We start from the raw sequence: 21,519 nt of genomic DNA, 5'->3' as shown, positions 1-21,519 counted from the left end.
CAAAGAATTTGAAATTCAGAATGAAGGAAACAAATGACCCAACTAAAATATGGGCTAGGCATCTGAACAGAGAACACAACAGCAGGAAGCCAAATGCTTAAAGAGCACCCCCAGAGTGCTCCTCGTCAACCCCCAGAGTGCTCCTCGTCAACCTCCAGAGTGCTCCTCGTCAACCTCCAGAGTGCTCCTCATCAACCCCCAGAGTGCTCCTCATCAACCCCCAGAGTGCTCGTCAACCCCCAGAGTGCTCCTCGTCAACCCCCAGAGTGCTCCTCATCCTCAGCAGTGAGAGAAAGACAAATTTAAAGCAAGTCTTGAGATTTCATCTCATCCCATTCAGAATGACTAACCAACAAAACAGATAAATGCTGGCAAGATTGTGGAGAAAGAGGAACCCTCATTATTCGTTGTGGGAATGGAAATTTGTGGATGCAGCCACTTTGAAAATCAGTATGGAAAATCCTCGAAAAGACAGAGATAAATCTATCATATGATCCAACCTCATCATCCTTGGCCTATGCCCATAAGACTTGACATTGTCCTCTGCAGAGACTTGCTGAGCCATGCTCACTGCTGCCCTACTCACAAGAGCCAGGAGGTCAAATAGCCCCGATGTCCTTTGATTGACAAACAGATAATGAGAATGTCACACTATGACAAAGGAATACTATTCAGCTGTAAAAACTAAAATCAAATCATGACATTTGCAGGTAAATATAGAAAAGATTATAATTCAAGACTAAAAGCCAGGTTCTCTCATCTGCCATTCCTAGCTCCAAATCTTTAGGTATGAATTTATAAACACAGAATCACTGAAGAAAACCAGCAGAGTATAATGAAACCATAGGGTGGGGGTTGGGGAGCTCTAGAGAGGAGATAACACATGACAGGGAGAGGAAGACAAAAGTAGAGGAGGAGGGGCTCCAAGTGGGAATGGGGAGGAACATCAATACAGAAGAAAAAGGGAGGGCAGATAAAAACACCAAGGTCTGATAAAAGCCTCAAGGAATCATATTACCTTATATTTATCTAAAATTATATACATAACATCTGTATGTATGCATGTGTATATGTGTGTATATATGTATATGTCTATACATTATCTTCTCTCTCAGAGAGGGGAGAGAAAGAGAGAGAGAGCAAGAGAGAGCAAGAGAGCGAGCTAGAGAGAGCGAGAGAGTGTGAGCTCATGTGAGGTTGGTTAGGGTAATTCAAGTGACTCCCAAATTTGATACTGCCCCCAGCTGCCTCTTACTGGTCAAAGGTAAGCCCTGATTGCTGAAGATACCACCTAGGGCAGCAAAGTCTGTAAACTAGCAATAAGGGGGCACACAAGCAGGTGGGTTTCTGGAGCTCACTGGCCAGCCAGTCCAGCCAAAACATGAGCTCCAGGCCCATTAGAGACCCTATCACAAAACTAAGGTGGAAAATAAAAGAAAAAGGCCTGATGTCAACCTGTGGACTCCCCATTCATGTGCATACAAGCACACATGTACACACACACACACACACACACACACACACAAAACTAAGCAAAACCCTCACCATTTTGAGGAAAGCTGCACTACAAGGTTAAAGAAGAATGCAGTAAGAGATGTGGTGAGTTACACAGAAGAGTGAGCAGCTGAACAAAGTGCCAATAGCAGAGGAGACCAGAGCAGACTCCCAGGCTACGGCAGTCTGTCCTCCTCATGTCTACTACAGCACCCACTGCTCTCGGTACATTCACACAGATAACCTATGCTGTGATTTAACTGTAGTACCAATGATTACTAAACCTCTTAAAAACAGGTCTGTAGACTTTATAACCCCAACAGGCTGTAAATAGGTTTTATTGGTTAAAGGAATCAAATTTGTGGTCCTGTTTAATTTAACCAGATTTTAAGTACTAATTTTAAAACCAGATTTAGATACACATCAAAGAAAATTATATGCAGAAAACAGGCTGCCACTAACTTGCCTTTATGTCTTTGGTGCTCAGTACAGGAACTAGTATAAAACAGCACATCAAAGAGATTTTCTCCTCTTGCTTCAGTTTCATAAATAAAATGAACCTAAACTTCGGATGAGTTGTCACTTTGGGAAGGAGGGCCACTCCTTACCTGAATTTCCAGGAAGTATAAGCTGCTTGACTATGGGAGGCCGCACTGGTGTTGAGGATGGAGAGTTGAAGCCACTGCTGTAAGGGCTACTGGCATTTGGACTATACGGACTTGAATAACTCACAGAGTTGAAAGGATTATTGTATAAATTTTGCCTCTTGAGAGCTGTATTAACAAAAAGGGAGAAAATCAAATTTAGTAACTGGGAAAAAGTTAACATTTCAAAAAGCTTTCTTATTACAGATTCATGAGGTCAGGACATGATGTCCCATTAAACGGCCTTTTATATAACTGTGTTTGTGTCCACAGATTAGTGCTGCTGTCAGCTTAGGTAGGGAATTTCACAGGAGTCAGCAATAACTAGACTTGTAACTGGTCCAAATGCTGAGAATAAGTGACTGTTGAGTGGGAAGCGACAGATGTGACACCTATATCACCCCACCAGAGCTTAAGAAGCACACTAGCTGGCCTTAGTGTTGGGTCTAAAACAGCAAGTAAACCCACACACACACATACCCACACATACACGCACACACACATGTATCAATCCTTAAATGGATGCTTCTTCCTTCTATTACACAACATTTTCAATACTTACAGACAAGCTAAATCCTAGAGAGCATATAGACATGGGCTGCAGAGAGAGAGAGATCTTAAAAACAGCAAGTTTTTAAGTGCTCAAGGAAGAGTAGCCTACAGTGGTAAAGTATAGGAAGGAGCAGCTTAGGAAAAAGTAGGGAGTAAGATGTGGTCCCAGCATTTGGGAAGCAGAGGCAGGTGGATCTTTTTTGATTTTGAAGGCAGCCTGGTCTATATAGTGAGTCCAGGTCAGTCAGGACTATATAGTGAGACTCTGTTTCTCACCTCCCCCCAACCTAAAAAAGTAGCAGATGCAATAGAAGTCCTGATACACTATGCCCAGAAACATAAAAATCTATTCAGTAGCAAGTTAAAGCTTTAGGGTTCTTTTTTCTTGGGGGTGGGGTGGGGAGGGATTTTTTGTTATTATTGTTTTGAGCAAACAGTACTGCGCTACAATCGTATCAGACAAAAAATCTAATAAATAGACTAGACTAGGTAATAAACAGTGACTAGAAAATTAATTTTAAAATGGAATAGACATTAAAAACTGGAAGATGAATAAAGAAAAATAAGTTAGATGGCTGAAGTTCTGGTCTGCCTACTGACAGAACAGTGGGTGGTTTGGGGAGGAGGAAGAATAAACTTTTTTAATCTAGTTGAACCATGTGACTGTATACATATTCTCAGTGAGATAGCACAATCTATATATACTTGTGATATATTGCTATGCAGCATGATCATAGAAATGTCAACCTGAGCAGAAGCACAATTACTAATTTCAATCTCCTCTAGTTTATTATATTTGCTTACTAATCACCAGCATGCCCTCTTCTTCTGTGTTCTTCTTCACAACGTTAATGACCATCAATATGCCAAAGACTCCCATTATTTGTTTTCGGTCCCATATTTCCTTCCTCTGAGCTTCAATGTCAATATTTCCTCACTGGTATGGCCAGTGTGTGTCCTAGAGTCAGCATACCAAATCCAACTTACAATCTTTCTGCTAAAATCAATTTCTCCTACAGGAAGTAGGGGAGATCCCTCATTTAGATTGGTGTGGTGGCTTGAATAATGGCCTCTATATATTTATATGTTTGAATACTTGATCCTAGTTAGTGGAACTGTTTGGGAAGGATTAGGAGGTCTGGCCTTGTTGGAAAGGTGTCACTGGGCGACGGCTTTGAGGTTTCAAAAGCCCACACCATTCCAGTTGCTTCTCTCTTTCTGCCTTGAACTTTCAGGTAATGCTTTAAGCTCTCAGCTACTGCTCCAGGACCATGCCTGCCTCCACTGCTCCCAACCATGAAGGTGATGGACTAACCGTCTGAAACTGTAAGCAAGGCCCCAATGGAATACTTTCTTTTATAAGTTGCCTTCGTCACAGTACCTCTTCACAGCAATAAAGTAACTGAGACAACTGGTGACATGTCCTGCCACACAAATGGAAAACGCAAAAATCACTCCTGGTGCTTCCTTGTATTTCTTCGTATCTCGTTTATCCCTTTTATTACTCTTAATCCCCCCAGGATGTTAAATATATTCTGACTTTATAAATAGTTCTTACCTTATAAATCACCTCCCAGCTCAAGAGATAGAAGTCAGATTTTGTCTTCCTCTAGGTCAGTCTAGAAATTCTAATATTTCCCTCCCTTTCTGTCATGGAGCTCGATACAAAGAAAACATTTGTTTCACCTATGTTATCTGATAGATTAAGATCTTTATTTCAGATGGGTTCTTGCTGGCTTCCCTAACAAGTTGATCCTATCCTGTGACACAGTTGTCCACACTCCAATAAGGCTTTTGCAATTAAGTCTCCATTAACAACTCGAAGGAGACACCAGGGAAATGCTGGCTCAGTTGGTAAAGGGCTGGCTGTGCAAGCATGAGGCTGGAGTTTGGATGCTTAGCATCCACGTAAATGTGACAAGTGTGTTAACCTGCTTGTAACTCCAGCTGGAAAGGTGAACGAAGGACCCCCAGAACAAGGTGATTATAATTATCTCTCAAATTTCTAGGTAAGTTTTGCCTTATCAAAAATTCTATTTTAAAAAAAAACCTTCTTGAAAACAGGAGAGTTCAGTACTACAAAGTTCAAACTTGCAACTGGTTATTTTTTCCATTAACAAGTTAAAAGTGGCTTGGCATGGTAACACACAAATTTGATCCCAACACTTATGAAGAAGAAGCAGGTGAAACAAACTAAGTTCAAGGCCAACCTGGTCTACAAAGTGAGTTTTAAGCAGCAAAAGCTACACAGTGAGATATTACCTCAAAAAGAATTACATATATATTTTAAATATATACATTACATACATATTTCAAATAATACATTATATCTAATTTGTTTTGTGCATGTAGCTATAATTTAAACACTGTTACACAGATATAGTACTTGATAGTATGTGGTTCTGGTTAAGAATAACTGTCTTACATACCCCTACAATTAAAAACATTATTTATATGTATGGGTATTTTGTCTGCATGTATGTTAGTGCACCATGTGCATGCCTGGTACCTTTGGAGGTCAGAAGAGAATTCAGATTCTCTGAATTACAGTCAATTGTGAGCTGGCATGAGGGTGACAGAAATCAAGCCCAGGTCTTCTGGAAAAGTAGTCAAGAGTTCTTAATCACCGAGCCATCTCTAGCCCCTTCAATTACTGTTTTCTTTCTTCCCTCCCCACCCCCAGTTTGTTTGTTTTCTTGTGGGAGCTGAGGAGGTCCTTCGTGAACTCAAGAGTGAATGAAGGCATGGATGAATATGTATTGCTTGACATGAGCACTGCCAGGTCGACACCCAATGCCTCAGACACACAGGAATGGCTAAGAGTGAATGTGGACACTGTATTTAGGTGTGACTATTTAGGAATGATTGACCAGTACAAAACTAGTACTACGACTACCTTCTCCCTGATGTCAGAGCCCAAGACTGCTCACCTACACACACCTCCTACCAAGACTAGCTAGCCCTTCCCTCACTGAACATGGTGTAAGCTGGGGTTCCAGGCTTTCACATAGTTGATATGGCTCGATCAGCCTGCCTGACTCAAGCTTTTCTCTATGTGTCTGTATGTCTGTCCTTTCTTCATCCCCTCACTGCCCCAGTCATGTTTCTGGGCTTGTTTAGAGTTGATATACAATCCAGTATGGCTTTGAACTCAATCTACTTTACCCTATACTAGAACTGCAGACACATATATCACCCACCTCCCACTTCTCTTAGTCTTAAATACCCTTGTTATAATAAAATGCAGATTTCTTCATTCAAAATTGCTGATTTTGAGATACAGCAGCCTTACTTTTATCTCACAAATCTAGGATGATAGGTAGTCCCTATTCTGTTTTAAACCAAGAACTGGAGAACCATAACTTGCAAGCCAAATCTAGCCCACTCCGTTTTAAAATTAAGTTGTGCTCAAACAGCGTAGACCACTGTCTTAGTCAGGGTTTGTATTCCTGAGCAAAACATCATGACCAAGAATTGAGCTGGAAAGGAAAGGGTTTATTCAGCTTCTACTTCCACATTACTGTTCATCACCAAAGGAACTCACACAGGTCAGGAACCTGGAAGCAGGAGCTGATGCAGAAGCCATGGAGGGGTGCTGCTAACTGGATCACTTCCCCTGGCTTGCTCAGCTTGCTTTCTTATAGAACCCAGAACTGACCAGCCCAGGGATAGCACCACCCACAATGGCCCTCCCGCCCTTGATCACCAATTGAGAGAATACCTTACAGCTGGATCTCATGGAGGGATTTCCTCAAGGTAGTCTCCTTTCTCTGTGATAACTCCAGCCTGTGTCAAGTTGACACACAAAACCAGCCAGTACACCACTTACTCATATTGTCTACATCTGCCTGGGTGCTGTGTGCCTGTATGTGTTCTATGTAGATATGTGTGCCGGTACATATGAGGGTTAACAAGGACAAGGGATGTTCTATCACCTTCTGCCTTTTTCCCTTGAGATGGGGTCTCTCACTGAACCTGAAGCTATGCTGGCAGCCAGCAAACCCTAGAAATCCTCCTGCCTCCATCTCACAGCTCTGACTTCAGGCACATCTATGGTACACTTTTTACAGGGGTAATGGGAATTTTAACTCAAATCTACATGCAGAACATGTTCTTACATCTCACCAGCTTTCTAGAAATGCTCTGAATGTCCAATAATACCACCTGACTAAAATTTAGTTATTTCACATTGTCTAAGGATTTATAACAATCTATTTTACTCAATCATAGGCCAAACATAATAGAAATCAAGGTCCAGAGTATCATTCTAAAAGAGAATTCATATTGAGACAAAATCTCTTTGAAACTCTATATAAAGGCTTTGTTTTTCCAAAGGGGCTTTTTACAGAGATGAAAAGACTCAGATTCAGCAGTTCTGTAATTACTTCCTGTAAGTTATCTGCACATGATAACCATTACTTATAGCAAGCCAGCTTAACTGTTTAGTCTTCCCTCTCTTTTCTCAACCACTTGCAGCTTAAACTCTAACCAAAGAACCCACATGTTTATAATAAACCCAAAGCAGAAAAACTCATGCACACAGCTGTAAAGCAACATAAAGTCTAAAGACAAGTGAATTACAGGCTGGAGGGATGGCTCAGTGGTTAAGTAGACTTGCTCTTGCAGAGAATCCGGGTTCAGTTCCCAGTACCCACATGATGGCTCATAACCATCCGTAACTTAAGTCAGAGGTTCTGACGCCCCTTTCTGACTTCTGTGAGTCCTACACATGCACAAAAATACACACAGGAAAATACTCATACACATAAATTATTTCTTCAATTTTTAAGTGTCTACAGGCACAAAGACCCGAGTTTAGATCCCAGTACTCACATAAAAGCCTAAGCACAGCAGTACGCATCTGCAAATGCAATGCTGGAGCAGGAGAATAGGCTTGTGTAAACACATGAGTCTATGGGGGCCACCGTAGAATGCAAAATACATTTAGTCCACCTTCAAAAGTTATCACAGGCGCAACAACCTTAAAGTTCAAAGTCTCTTCTGAGATTTACAGTTTCTTAACTGTAATCCTCTATAAAATCAATATCAAAAAGCAGATCACATACTTCCAATATGTCATGGTATAGGATATATATTACGATTCCAAAATGTCATAGTGAAGAAATACTGGATGAAAGCAAGACCAAAATTCAGCTGGGCAAACTCCAAACTCTGCATTTCCCTGTCTGATGTCCAACTCCTTGCACACTGATGACTGCAATCCATTTCTTTCTCTTGGGCGGGTCCCACTCCCTGTTAGCAGCTTTCCTCGACAGGTCTCCTACAGCTCAGGCATCCCTAACATCTTTGAACAGCCAAGGCAGTGTCAACTTTACAGCTGCTTCTTGTTCCAATGTCTAGGATCCAAAGATGATCTGAGCTCCTCCAAAGAGCTTGGGTCACTTCTCCAGTTCTGCCCTCTGGAGCACTCTAGCTGACTCCACTCCACTGCTGCTGCTGTTCTTGCTGGTCACCCTTTTGTACTAGCATCTCCAATATGCTGGGGTCTTGAATCAACTAAGCTTCACCAATAGCCTCTCACAGGCTCTCTTCATGTTGCCAAGCCTCAACTTCTTTACATGACCCCTCCAGTCCTGGGCTATCAACTGCTAAATGAGGCTGCACCTTCACCAATGGCCTTTCCTGGCCTCTCACAGTTTGAGGCCTCAGCTGTTCTCCATAGCCTTCAAAACCAGTACCATCTGGGTGACTCTTACACATTACCAAGTATAATTACATATTACCAGATACAGCCTGAGGTACAAGCTTGGTGATCTCTTTATAATCTCAGAACACACTTCCCAGAAGATTTCACCTCAGTGATGCTGGTCTCTTCTTAGTCACCATTAATTTCTTAGCTCCAGCTAACCACCATCAATTGTCCCAGTAACCCCTTCTACTCTTGACCCTAAAGTCAGAGCCATATGGCCAAAGCTGCCAAGTTCTGCTGCTTGTTGGGGCTGGAACATGGCCCCCTTGTTCGATTACATTATCACTAGCTTTCTAATTTCTAATGGAAGTTTCCTTCACTGCCTAAGCTTGGCCTTCTGGAACTGAACTCAGAGATCTGCATGCCTCTGTCTCCTGAGTTCTGGGATTAACACTGTATACTGCCACACCTGAACCTAAGCTTTTCTTTACCTGAAACTTGTTCTGTACCAAGCTGGTCCTGTACACAGAGATCTACTTGTCTCGGTATCCTGGGATTAAAAGCATGCACCACCATGCCTGGTACTAAGCTTCTCATAGCCACTAAGCCTCAAGATTTGTATCAAAAGTGTATCATCCCACATCAAGATCAGGATCAAAAGTCTGTGTTTTCCAGCCTCAAGATATGGATCACAGGTGTGCCCTCCATTTCTGGACTGTAGTTAATTACAAATATAATCAAGTTGACAACCAAGACTAGTCATCACATTCCATTCCTTGTTACTCTGACACACAATCATATCTCCTTATGTCCAAATAAAAACAATAACCATGTCATAGTAACACCTAACATGATATAACTATTCCTTGTTCAACTGCAAACAAACAAACAATAAGCTTAGCTGGGTGAGATCCTGCCCCAAGATCACTATTCCTTTAATTCCATTTAATATCACAGAACACAGAATTTAGCTCCCTTCCATTCTTTGTGCCCCCTTTACTCTTTGAACCATACATTTTATTTATTTTTTTCTTTCTCAGGTTGCTACTCTTGATCAAAAATGGTCTTCATAGCCGGGCGGTGGTAGCGCACGCCTTTAATCCCAGCACTTGGGAGGCAGAGGCAGGCGGATTTCTGAGTTCGAGGCCAGCCTGGTCTACAGAGTGAGTTCCAGGATAGCCAGGGCTACACAGAGAAACCCTGTCTCGAAAAACAAAAACAAAACAAAACAAAACAAACAAAAAAAATGGTCTTCATAAGAGTGAACCACAGGGCAAAGTCTAAACCAGGCTTTTTGAAGACTCCTTTGTCAATGTAATTAATCTAAATCTCTTCACTTTAGCCTTAGGCAGACTCTTCAGACAAGGGCAAAAAGCAGCTACATTCTTCACCAAAATATCACAAGAACAGTCTGTAGGCCACATACTAAAATTCTTTCCCACTGAATCCTCTTGAGTTAGTGCCCCACAGTTCAAAATACCCTCAGTTACACCGTCTTCAATATGCTTCTACTAATATGGCCCATTAAGTCCCACTTAAAGCATTCCATTGCTTTCAAAATCTCAAAATCCACATCCCTCCAAACAAAAGCATGGTCAGGCCTATCACAGCAATACCCCACTTCTGGTAACAACTACTTTCTGTCTTAGTTTGGGTTTTATTGGTGTGAAGAGATACCATGACCAAGGCAACTTTTATAAAGAACAACATTTAATTGGGGCTAGCTTACAGTTTCAGAGGTTCACTTCATTATCATCATGGCAGGAAGCATGGCAGCCTGCAGGCAGACATGGTCCTGGAAAAGGAGCTGAGAGTTTACATTTTGATCCAAAGGCAGCCAGGAAGAGGCTCTCATCCACACTGGGCGGAGCCTGAGCACCAGGAGCCCTCAAAGCCCACCTACACAGTGACATATTTCCTCCAAAAGGCCACACCTCCTAACAGTGCCACTCCCATGCCCGAGCATATCGAAACCACCACAGAGCTCCATGGCCTGCCAATCTAGCAATCAGTGAATGCCTAGTTTCAGGGAGGAAACCATCTCAAAAATATAAGGTAGGAAACAATTGAAAAAGATACATGTATTTGCTAGTCAACTTGACACAGGCTAGAGTCATCTGGAATTAGAAAATCTCCAATGAGAAAGTGCCCCTACCAGACTGGCTTATGGTGCAGTTTCTTGGCTGATGATTGATGCAGGAGGCAGCACCAGCTCACTGTGGAGAATGCTACCCCCAGGCTGATTCTCCTAGGTGCTGTAAGAAAGAAGGCTGAGCAAGCCAGTAACCAATATTCCTTAATGGCCTCTGTATCAATTCCTGCCTCCAGGTTCCTGCCCTGTCTTCCCTCAGTGATGGATAACTATAAACTGAAATAAACACCCTCCTCCCCAAGTTGCTTTTGCTCATGGTGTTTAACCACAGCAATAGAAACACTAACTAAGCAAACACCCAATGTCAACTTTTGGCTTCCATATGCACATACACACATAACATATATACATGTACCTGTACCAACATAGGTATGTGCATACACCCTCATGAACACTACTACATAGATACACATACATAAAAAAGCCTATTCAGAATTACTCATCATGCTTCATAATTTATATTTCATAAACAGTAAGTTTTAAAAGACAGAGAAATGCAAAGAAAGACTATTTTTCCTCTATTTCTTCCCACACTGGCATGTTACATTAAATGGCACAAATACAACCAGGAACATGTTTTGTAAGCTTTGTGAATGCTGTTAAACAAAAGAATATTAAAGCAATTTAAAATGTCAAGTACAAAAAAAAGAAAAGAAAGAAAACTCTGAGAAGGAAGAAAAATGAGTAAGAGGCACCTTCTAAGAGCAGAAGCCACGCTAGGCTCTGACATCCGTCCGTCATTGTTCCCCTCATCCTGATGAGAAATCCAAGCTCAGCAAGAGGAGCCAAATAACATGAAGACAAGGAACAAGCAAGTTCTTGAGTGAGGGATACGTTTTGATGACGTGAGACAAACACTTTTCATTTTAGGAACTGTTTTAGGTCATTATTAGAAAAATTAAAATTCATAATTTCATAGATATAATCCACTAAAGTGAGACTAAGATTTTTAAAAACTATTATTACATGAATCTAGCCTTTATGATGAATACAGTGAAATTCAGAAAGGCTATCAAGCAAGAACTGCCTGCCTAAATATGCACATTCAATGTATACACTTTCAAGCCCAAGAAAATTAATGAATTCACAATTAAAGTTATAGACATACCTGACATAGTTTGATCAAGTTTGTGGATAAGGGACTTTTTAGCACATTCCACATCAGGACTTGGGTAATCCAAAACTTGCCTGCACCAAACTAATGGACTAACAGATTTCTGCATTGGTGTGAGTTTTTTCTTTGGTGATGAGTACAACCTAGAAGAAAACAAACACAAAAGGGCACACTCATTACTGAGCACAGGACTATAAAGTAGGGTCTTCCTGTGGAGGTTTGAGAAGATGGTGAATGATGATGGGGTACGCTTAGTCATAACTACTTACTGTGCAAGAAAATGATACTGCAAGCAGCATAACCCCCAAATCTCAACCACAAATGAACCCAAAGGAGGAATTCTCAAATCAATTCTGCTTTTCTCCTGTGATGAGAGCTATAAAAAAACACTTTGTAACAATTTACCACGTTTTCAGCAGGACACCACTAACCTCCTATTCTAACCAAGACACTAAATCTAGACAGAGAAGCAGGCGCTCCACCTCCTGCTTCCCTTCCTACCAAACATACATACACTGTGCCAGTCGCATTACTTACTGGGTAGTCTTTTCAAACACTGGTGTGTCTGAGAAGACCAACACTTCAAATCAAACCACACAGAGATGACTTTGTTGTTGAGCTCCTGAAGAGGCGCACAGAGGGAAAGGTGGGAAGAAGTGTGCTGGTTGTTAATAATCATCTCAGGTGTAACTCCTTGTGAAAAATGTAGATATTTGACTTTTAGCAAAGACTGTTTGTGCATTAATGAAGTGGGATTTATGGAGGGAACACATTTTGCTTATATATATTTACACAGATGTCTCAGTAAGAAGCTGACACACTTGCATTTTACTTTAATCAAATTAAGCCAATAGTATGAAGTGATGTTCTGGTAAAATATTTAAATAAACATTTTTCTACAATATAACATTGTTTTTACAATTAAAACAAACTACTTTCAAGAGCAACACAAAACTTCCATTCCCTTTCTCTTTTTCTCTATCTGTACTTTATGTCTAGTACAACCATTTAGCTTTGACAAAGATAATCAAGACTATATAGGGTAAATGACTCTTGTAGTATAAACATAAGAATTTTTAAAAAGCTGTGGGTTCATTCTCTTTCCAAATATCTATATTGGCATCTCTGCTTTAAAAATTATGACAACTATTGTACATTGACTCTCTTATTCAACCTCTGTAGATGAATAATTATCACTTACACAACTTTTTTTTAAATGACATTGCACACTGTTTTTTAGGCAAGGTTTCATTCTGTAGTCCTAGCTGGCCTGGAACTCACTATGCAGACAATACTGGCTTCAAACTCAGAGATCTGCCTTGCTTCTGCCTGGGATTAAAGGTATGTGCACCACTTTGCCTGGTTAAAGATTAATTTGTTTATAAAAATATATGAGTATTTGCCTGTATATTAGGGTTTTACTGCGGTGAACAGACACCATGACTAAGGCAACTCTTATAAAGACAACATTTAATTGGTGGCTTACAGGTTCAGAGGTTCAGTCCATGATCATCAAGGCGAGAACATGGCAGCGCCCAGGCAGGCATGGTGCAGGAGGAGCTGAGAGTTCTACACCTTCATCTGAAGGCTGCTAGGAGAAAACTGGCTCCCACATGGTTCTCACTGCCCAACCCCACAATGACACACTTCCTTCAAAGAGATCACACCTACTCTACCACACTTTCTAATAGTGCCTCTCCCTGGGCATATTCAAACATTCAAACCACCACGGCCTGCATGTCTGTATATGCACATCTGGAGCTCTCAAAGACCGGAAAGGGTATCAGACACAGACAGCTGTGAGATGTCATGGGGCTACTGGGAGCCAAACATGCATTCTCTGCAAGAGCAGCAAGTGCTCATAACCACTGAGCCATCTCTCCAGCTCTATTTCACCACTTCTAATATGTAACTTTTTACTGGTTTCATATAATTTACCCACACATCTCACATGACAATCTTGGTATATAATTTGTCAGTTGTTGGCTATAGAACTCATGATAAAATAATTCAAGGAACAAGAACCAACCCATATTCTCAGTAAAAGAAGACAAATGCATTCATCACACACTGACATGTTGTAATATTCCATTCCCTTAACAGAAAATGCCTAAGGAAAGACAAAGAGCAGAAAGTACCTCAGTGCTTGTCTAGGGCTAGAGGTGGGTGTTAGGTTCCTTTCTTTTAGATGGTACTCAGTTGTGGCGATGGCTTCATGGTTGTAAATACACTATATTCATTGAACTGTACAATTAATTCTCAGAATTTTATGGCACATAAACTACATAAGCATGGGTAAACTTTATGGTATGATAAATCATATTTTACTTTTAAAATATTTTAGAAAGTTGAAAGGTGTTAAGTTCAAATACAGCAACTACTATAAATTAAATGAACCAAACTTCAGTAGTTAAAGCCCAACTGAATGAAACATCAGCACCCTGCTCACTGCTAACCTACACTGTACCATATCTCCTTGTTCCTACAATGGTGCTATGCAGCACAAGTGACAGGGTCTCTCCATCTCCTGCCTGTTTCAACTTCCCTAGCCCTCCTCCCCTTAGAAACTGCCTTTCCTTGCTTTCCTATGAGAAGTGACTGTTCCCATAGGAAAGCAAAAAAAAAGGGTTAATACCTTTTCCAAGTCCAGGGAGACCAAAGGGATGACTCTCCATGCTCACACCCACTGCCTATCACCCAGTCTCTTACTCTCAGTCCCTGACACCACTCCAAGGCTAGAAATGGAGGTCTATAGGACACTGACACAAAATTATCCTTTGGCTTGGGAACCTTCAATTGATTTTTCAAAATACCTGTAAACCTCTCAGAGGATAAATAAGCTGGGGTGTCTCACGTATCTGGATCTACTCTTAGGAAGACAAAGTTAAGAAAAATTAAGAGGAAAAAAAAAAACCAAGCAGGACATGATGGCACATGCTTATTATAATCCCATCACTTGGATGGCAGAAGCAAGCAGATCTCTGTAGGTTCAAGTCCAACCTGTTCTACTAAGTAAGGTCCAGATCAGCCAGGTCCACACAGTTGTCTCAACAACTACCACCACCACCACAACAAAAAAGGAAAAAAAAAAAAAACCCAAGAAAAAAGAAAGCCTAATAAAAGCACTTGTAACAAATATACATTTCATTTGCTCATTTCTTAGAAGCATGGAGACTTCTTAAAAGTAAAATCTTTTGTCTATTAACATTTAATTTATACTTTCTATTTTTTAAAGTCAAAATATATGACTTAGTCAAGGAAGAGAAAAGGTAGGAAGCGCAGAGGAGAAAGAAAGGACTCAGGAAGCTGCGGGTGGGCTTCTGGTAGACACTCAGTGTCATGAGTGATGCACCCAAGGATAAAGTAAGATACGCCACCAGGTTTCATCTGATGAAAGATGTGTATTACCTTCAAGGGTTAGCTAGTTAGGACAGAACCTAAATTAACAAAGTGCCCCCACCAGATTGGCCTGAAGGCAAGCCTGTGTTGTGTGGGCATCTTCTTAGTGAGTGATATGAAAGAGCACAGCCCATTATGGCTGATGCCAACACTGAGCCTATAGTCCTGAATGGAATTAAATTTTTAAAAAAACTGGCTGAGCAACAGTAAGCAGCACTCCTCCATGGCCTCTGTATCAGTTTCTATCCCCCAGGTTCTTGCCTTGAGTTCCTTCCCTGACTTCCTTGAACGATGGGCTACATATTATAGGATGAAGTAAACCCTTTTCCTGCCCAGGTTGATTTTGGTCATGGTGTTTTCTCACAGCAATAGAAACTTTAACCAAGACACCTCATTGTCCTATTAAAATTAAGTCACAGTGGTCCAATGAGAAGCTAAGCCTCGCTCAAAAACAAGGTTCCAAGGAGCAGGGCATGTTATCTCAGAACCCCTCTGGCTCCCTAAGGTCCATGGAGCCCACGGGAAACTGCTCTTGCACACCGTTTATAAGGAGGTGGTGTAAGCCAGTGTTCCGTTTTGCTGAAGTAGGACAGGTGAATCCTTGGGGCTCACTGGACAGACACCCTAGCCTATTTGGCAAGTTTCAGGCCATTGAGCAGAAAACAAACACAAACAGAGGATAGATGGGGTCTGTGGGATGATGACACACTTCTGTCAGAGGTCAATTACTGTTTCCTCTTACAGATGGCAGTGGAAGACCTGAGCTTGGGTATCATCCTCGACACCTCAATCAGGCAGAGAAGGAAGTAGTAGCTGCTGAGGGCTTTCGAATATCTTTTTGTTTGCTGAGACCGTATAACATTGGCTGGCTTCTTAGAGATTCACCTGCCGCTGCCTTCCAAGTGCTGGGCTTGATTAAAGGTCAGAGCCACCACTCTTGCCTTCCAAGTATCTTCCTGTTGTTAAAAAGCCCATCCTCTGAATGTTCTCTACATCTCTGATTTTACTACCTTTGATTCCTCCTGCCAGACAATGACAGATCAACAATCTTCAGTTCATTTGTTTTATAGTATTGGTAATTTAAGTATTCAACAGCACTGGTTTTAAGTAAGAGTTAGCTGCTTGCAGTGGGATCTGCTTTCTTCAGATCTCTACAGTTGTTTTAATATCAAAGCTGATGCTGAACAAGTACTTGGGATCACTGCTGTGTAGATTAAAACACTGTCATTATAGTCTACATCAGTGGTTCTCAATCTGTGGGTTACAACCCCTTTGGGGAGGGTGTTGAACTAAAGAACCCTTTCACAGGGGTCACCTAAGACCATCAGAAAACAAAGATATTTATTTACAATAGTAGCAAAATTACAGTTATGAAGTAGCAACAAAAATAATTTTATATTTTAGGTCACCTCAACATGAGGAACTGTAGTTAAGGGTCATAGCATTAGAAAGGCTGAGAACCACTGATAAACATGGAGAGCCTTACAGTCTTTTTGTTTTCTTTTTTTAAAAAATAACTTACAAACTTGAACTGTCCAAAATTCAGTTGAAACATAATAAAAAATACACTGAAAGGGTACATAACTGTAAGTTAGAAATTTACTTTTGGGCAGTTTCCAAATTAGTAATATTCACTTTTCCATATCTCTTAAATTATTTTATCACATGACCACTTGCATAAAATATATTCAACTAAAGATATAGAATATGTAAACTGTATTTATTTTATGTATATGAGTGTAATATCTTCATGTATACCTACAAGAGGGCATAAGATCACATTATAGATAGTTATGAACCACCATGTGGTTGTTGGGGATTGAACTCAGGATCTCTGGAAGAGCAGACAGTGCTCTTAACCACTGAGCCATCTCTCTAGCCCCATAAACTGTATTTTTACATGACTGGCATTTGAAAATATATTTTGTGGGCTTATACAGTAAGGGTTTTTTTTTTCTTGAACAGAATTTTTACATAGTTTAGTAGAACCAGTTTTAAACATGTGTTTTAAGAAGTTCACAGAATTTTTATTTTAAAAGTTCTACTTACCAAATATGTAGATTTTTTAAGCATAAGAACTTCATTATATTTCTCTATGAAAACTGTAAGGCATGTCCAACATATGGATATTTTGACAGAGGTTGCCATGTAAAGTTTATAGTTAAGAACTAAGGAATGGTGTTATAAATCACAAAAAAAAAATCTCAGTGTTTTTACTATGTTGTGTTTGTAGGCGTTCACAACTTTCCCAGAGTGCATGCAGCTTGTACAACATGAATAACAGCAGAAATAAGATATTAGGAAATGAATATACTAATAGTTAATACCTACTCTTGGTATTCTGATACTAATCTAAATTCACTGACTTTCCATTTATTGGTATTAATATCCTATAGTTCACTTGACACTAATCCAGAAGTGTTTCCCCCTTTTATTTGTCCTCTGAGCACTTATACCATGTTGTATCCAATCCGCTCCATTTCTACCTGTATCAGAGCCATGGTTTTAAATGTGCTCAATGTCTATTTCTTTTTATTCTTTTCTCATATATTACATTCCAACTGTAGTTTCCCCTCCCTCCCTTCCTCCATATTCATTCTCTCATATTCTCATTCTCATTCATTCTCTCTCTCTCTCTCTCTCTCTCTCATCTTCCCCCTCCTCCAGGTTCCAGGTCCCCTTAGAGAAGAGCAGGCCTCCCTCGGACATCAATCAAACACTTGTTATTGCTTGCAAAACAAGCTACCATAGACCAAGCACATACCATCACATGGCTGGCCAAGGCAACCCAGTGGGAGGAAAAGGGTCAGAAACAGCCTTCCACCCCCATTGTTGGGATTCCTGAAAGAACACCAAGGTACTCTGCCATAACATACATGCAGAGAACCTAAGTTTGACCAATGCAGGCTCCCTGATCTATGAGTCCACTTGAGTTCAGTCAGTTGATTCTGTGGGCTGAGTTCTCCGGATGTGTCCCTGACCCCTCCCCTGTGGTTCCTCCAATCCTTCCTCAGCATCCTCTCTGCAGGACTTCCAGCTCCACCTAATGTCTTGCTCTGGGACTCTGCATCTGTTCCCATCAGTTGCTGGATAAAGTCTTTCTGGTCTCATTGGTGATGATTCTGCTAGGCTCTGGTCCCAGAACACCCTGCAGGCAGGACAATCTGTAGGTCAGAAACTGAGGCCTTGCTGCCTGGTTACAGAATGAGCCTTACATTCTTGCTCCCTTTCCAATCACTGCCCTGGCAATCTTGCTTTGAAGCAGAGTATGTTCTCCAATGATCTCATCAACATTTCTAGACCTTCGATAGTTATTTCTCTTCCATTGTCTGCAATGTGTTTACCTCATTCACCCTGGTTTCAAAAGATTTTATCTAGCTTTTCAGTTTGTTTTCTTGTGTTAAATGGACAGAACAGTCAGTTACAGAAAAAATGTTGATGGCTCCCATAGCCACCCAACTTTTAAAAATTTAAATCTGACTAAATAATACTCACTCCTCTGCTAAAACTTCTGTGCCAGTTTCCTTCTGCCTTTAGGATAGTTTCTTCCAAAACTGGTGCCCTTGAGAAGTGACTGGTGATCTACCTACCTAGCTACATCCCCCCTCCCCCACCACACACACTCTCATATGGGGACCACAGGTTACCTTCAAGTGTCTTCACCAAGTGCCATCTACTTTTTTTTTTTTTTAAAGCAGTGGCCTCTCTTGGGTTGGAACTCACTATGCAGGCTAATCTGGCTTGTCATGAAGTCCCAAGGATCCCTCTCTGCTTCTTCAGTGCTGATATTGCAAACACATATAATCACAGCCTGAGGGTAGATTTCAGGTCTTCATGATTTTATGACACACATTCTACTGACTATTCAATCTCCCAGCACTGAATATAACTATTTTTTTTATTGCAAAGCCTTTGTAGAATATAGAAGTCTGCAGAAATAAGAATAACAGTGGTGTTTTCCTTGCTGAAATTAACCCCCATATTAGTTTACATTTTAGATTCTCTGACTCTTTTATGCATACTCATATTGTTAGACAATGGGAAGAAGACCACAATTGATTGGCTAAATTTATAACTATAGTAATCATTTCTTACTTTTCTGCATTGTAGACAACTAAAAATAGGCTACCAAGGCTAAGGGCAACAAAGATTTAACCATATTTAATGTAAAAACAAAAACTAGTAAAACACTTATTGAAACATATTTCTTGGGGTGTGGAAGAAAAGGATATTTCTTGAGACTGCTATGGAAAAATTTCTTACAGATGAAAGAAAATATTCTACCTATTTAAGGAGCTAAAAGCGAAAGAATAATGGAGGCTTTATCTTCAAAGTTCAGTACACTATCTATTGTGCATATTTTATGTTAAATATGTGCATTTGAATTTACCCCTCTAAAAAACAGAACAATAGTTAATTTAAATATATAACCAGAGATAAAGTCAAGTAAGATCAGAATGGTCATTCTGAGACTTTAAAAAAATAATAATTTCATAGTTTAAACCCTTAAGACTAGGGAGCCAGCTCAGTGGGAGGGGCTCCTGCTGGGCAACTGTTAAGGACCACAGCTCAGATCCAGCCACATAAAATGCTGGGTGGGCGTGGCAATCTGCTTACAACCCAGCACTTGGGAGGAGACACAGACTCCCTGCTTACACTGGCTAACTAGACTAACTGAAGCACCAAGCTCCAAGTTCAAACGAGAGACCCGGTCTCAAATCTGAAGTGAAGAGTGATGGAACAGGCACAAAACCACCACCTCTGGTCTCTACACTCACAGGAGCACACAAGCACAGAAACACCTGCACACACATGTGAACATGCACCCACAGAAAATTTCCATTAATAAAAGTATTTTTGGTTGTATCCACACCTTGGCACAATAATTCTAAACCACTTGATATACTGCTTCATGTGAAATAGCAAACTTTCTTAGTCGATGTAGTAACTGCTGTTACTATTTTACACTCTATCAAAAGCTTACCAAACATGACACTGTTTTAGTGAACACACTGGTTCACTGGTGGCGTGAGGAGGCTCAATGGGTAAAGTACTTGCCACAGAGCCTGATGGCCTCAGTTTATTTCTCAGAAGCTACATGGCAGAGGGAGAGAGCTGACTTCTACAAGTTGCCCTGTCCTCTAGTCACATGCTATGGTGTGCACTCTGCCCTCCCTACCCACCCACCAGTAAAACGTAATAAATAACAGCTTTTTAAATCTTCATAATCACCCTAGGAAACAGCTGTCATAGTACTCAATTTATGATGAAGTCTCTGAGACAGAGTGAGATAACAACCTGTCCAAGGAAGCACAGCTCCAAAGTCGAAGAGCCAGCAACTGATGCGAACCCATGGCTCTGAAACATCACATTTAGCTGCCTAACAACATTGCTGAAAACAATGCAAAAGAGAATTGAAATCTGAGAAAAGATTTTAATATAGTAATCATTTTCACAGCCTATCTTTTCCTAAGCCTTACCTACTATAAAATATAAATTGTAATTAAGCTCAAGATTAGATTAAAAACTCACAACTCAACCAAAAAATTGTTACTGTATATACATAGTATATACATTAGATTGATCACAGTGCATTATCTATTATCTATTATTATATTTGTCCTACTGAGTAAAGGATATAAAATATTTATAGTTATAGTTATGATATACCCTTCCAAGTTTTAGATGAGAACAGTATTATTGATAAGAATGTTTACTATTGGGCTGGAGACATGACTCAGTGGTTAAGAGCACTGGCTGCTCTTGCAGAGGTCCTGAGTTCAATTCCCAGCAACCACATGGTGGCTCACAACCACCTGTAATGGGATCTGATGCCCTCTTCTGGTGTGTCTGAAGACAGCTACAGTGTACTCATAAATAAAATAAATCTTTTAAAAAAGAAGAAGATTAGCCGGGCGGTGGTGGCGCACGCCTTTGATCCCAGCACTTGGGAGGCAGAGGCAGGCAGATTTCTGAGTTCGAGGCCAGCCTGGTCTACCAAGTGAGTTCCAGGTTAGCCAGGGCTATACAGAGAAACCCTGTCTCGAAAAACCAAAAAAAAAAAAAAAAAAAAAAAAAAAAAAAGAAGAAGATTTACTATTAACAGGCAAACTCAAGAAAAGCAGAACAGTTTATATCACTAAAGACCATTAACTTTCATGGTAAAATATATAATCCACAATGAAAGGAGTATGTGACAGGACCCAAGAGGATACAAAACAACAACAAAACAAACAAACAAAAAACAGCAACACAAGCAGAGTGACAAAAAAAGACAACACTAAAAGTCACAAACCCCAAACTTTTAGACATGGCATTGAATGCTCCCATTTCATTTCATAGCTCACTTTAGTCCCCTTCTAGCATGGCAGATGGGTTTTTTTGTTTGTTTGTTTTGTTGTTGTTTTTGTTTATTTGTTCTTGGCAGAAGTTTTAGAGAAAACATTTCTGATGTTCCTAAAGTTCATAAGACTAAGGATGAAATTCATTCTTAAATTCGAGGTGTTTGTATTAC

At 40.4% G+C, this 21,519-nt stretch overlaps 1 protein-coding gene across 2 annotated transcripts in view; it reads right to left on the bottom strand.

Annotated features, from left to right (window-relative positions):
* Slain2 (SLAIN motif family member 2) overlaps positions 1–21,519 on the bottom strand; it is a 69,719-nt gene that overhangs the window by 32,265 nt on the left and 15,935 nt on the right. For both annotated transcript variants that reach the window (XM_034508776.2, XM_034508775.2), the window contains exons 2-3: positions 11,601–11,749; positions 2,103–2,267 (exon numbers count right to left, since the gene is read on the bottom strand). In XM_034508776.2, the coding sequence (XP_034364667.1) occupies positions 2,103–2,267; positions 11,601–11,749 (314 nt within the window). The remainder of the gene's footprint in view (positions 1–2,102; positions 2,268–11,600; positions 11,750–21,519) is intronic.

The sequence above is a fragment of the Arvicanthis niloticus genome, chromosome 7, assembly GCF_011762505.2.
Source record: "Arvicanthis niloticus isolate mArvNil1 chromosome 7, mArvNil1.pat.X, whole genome shotgun sequence".
Lineage (NCBI taxonomy): Eukaryota > Metazoa > Chordata > Mammalia > Rodentia > Muridae > Arvicanthis > Arvicanthis niloticus.
The sequence above is the reverse complement of the archived record's forward strand: the minus strand, read 5'-3'. Positions and strand labels throughout refer to the sequence as shown.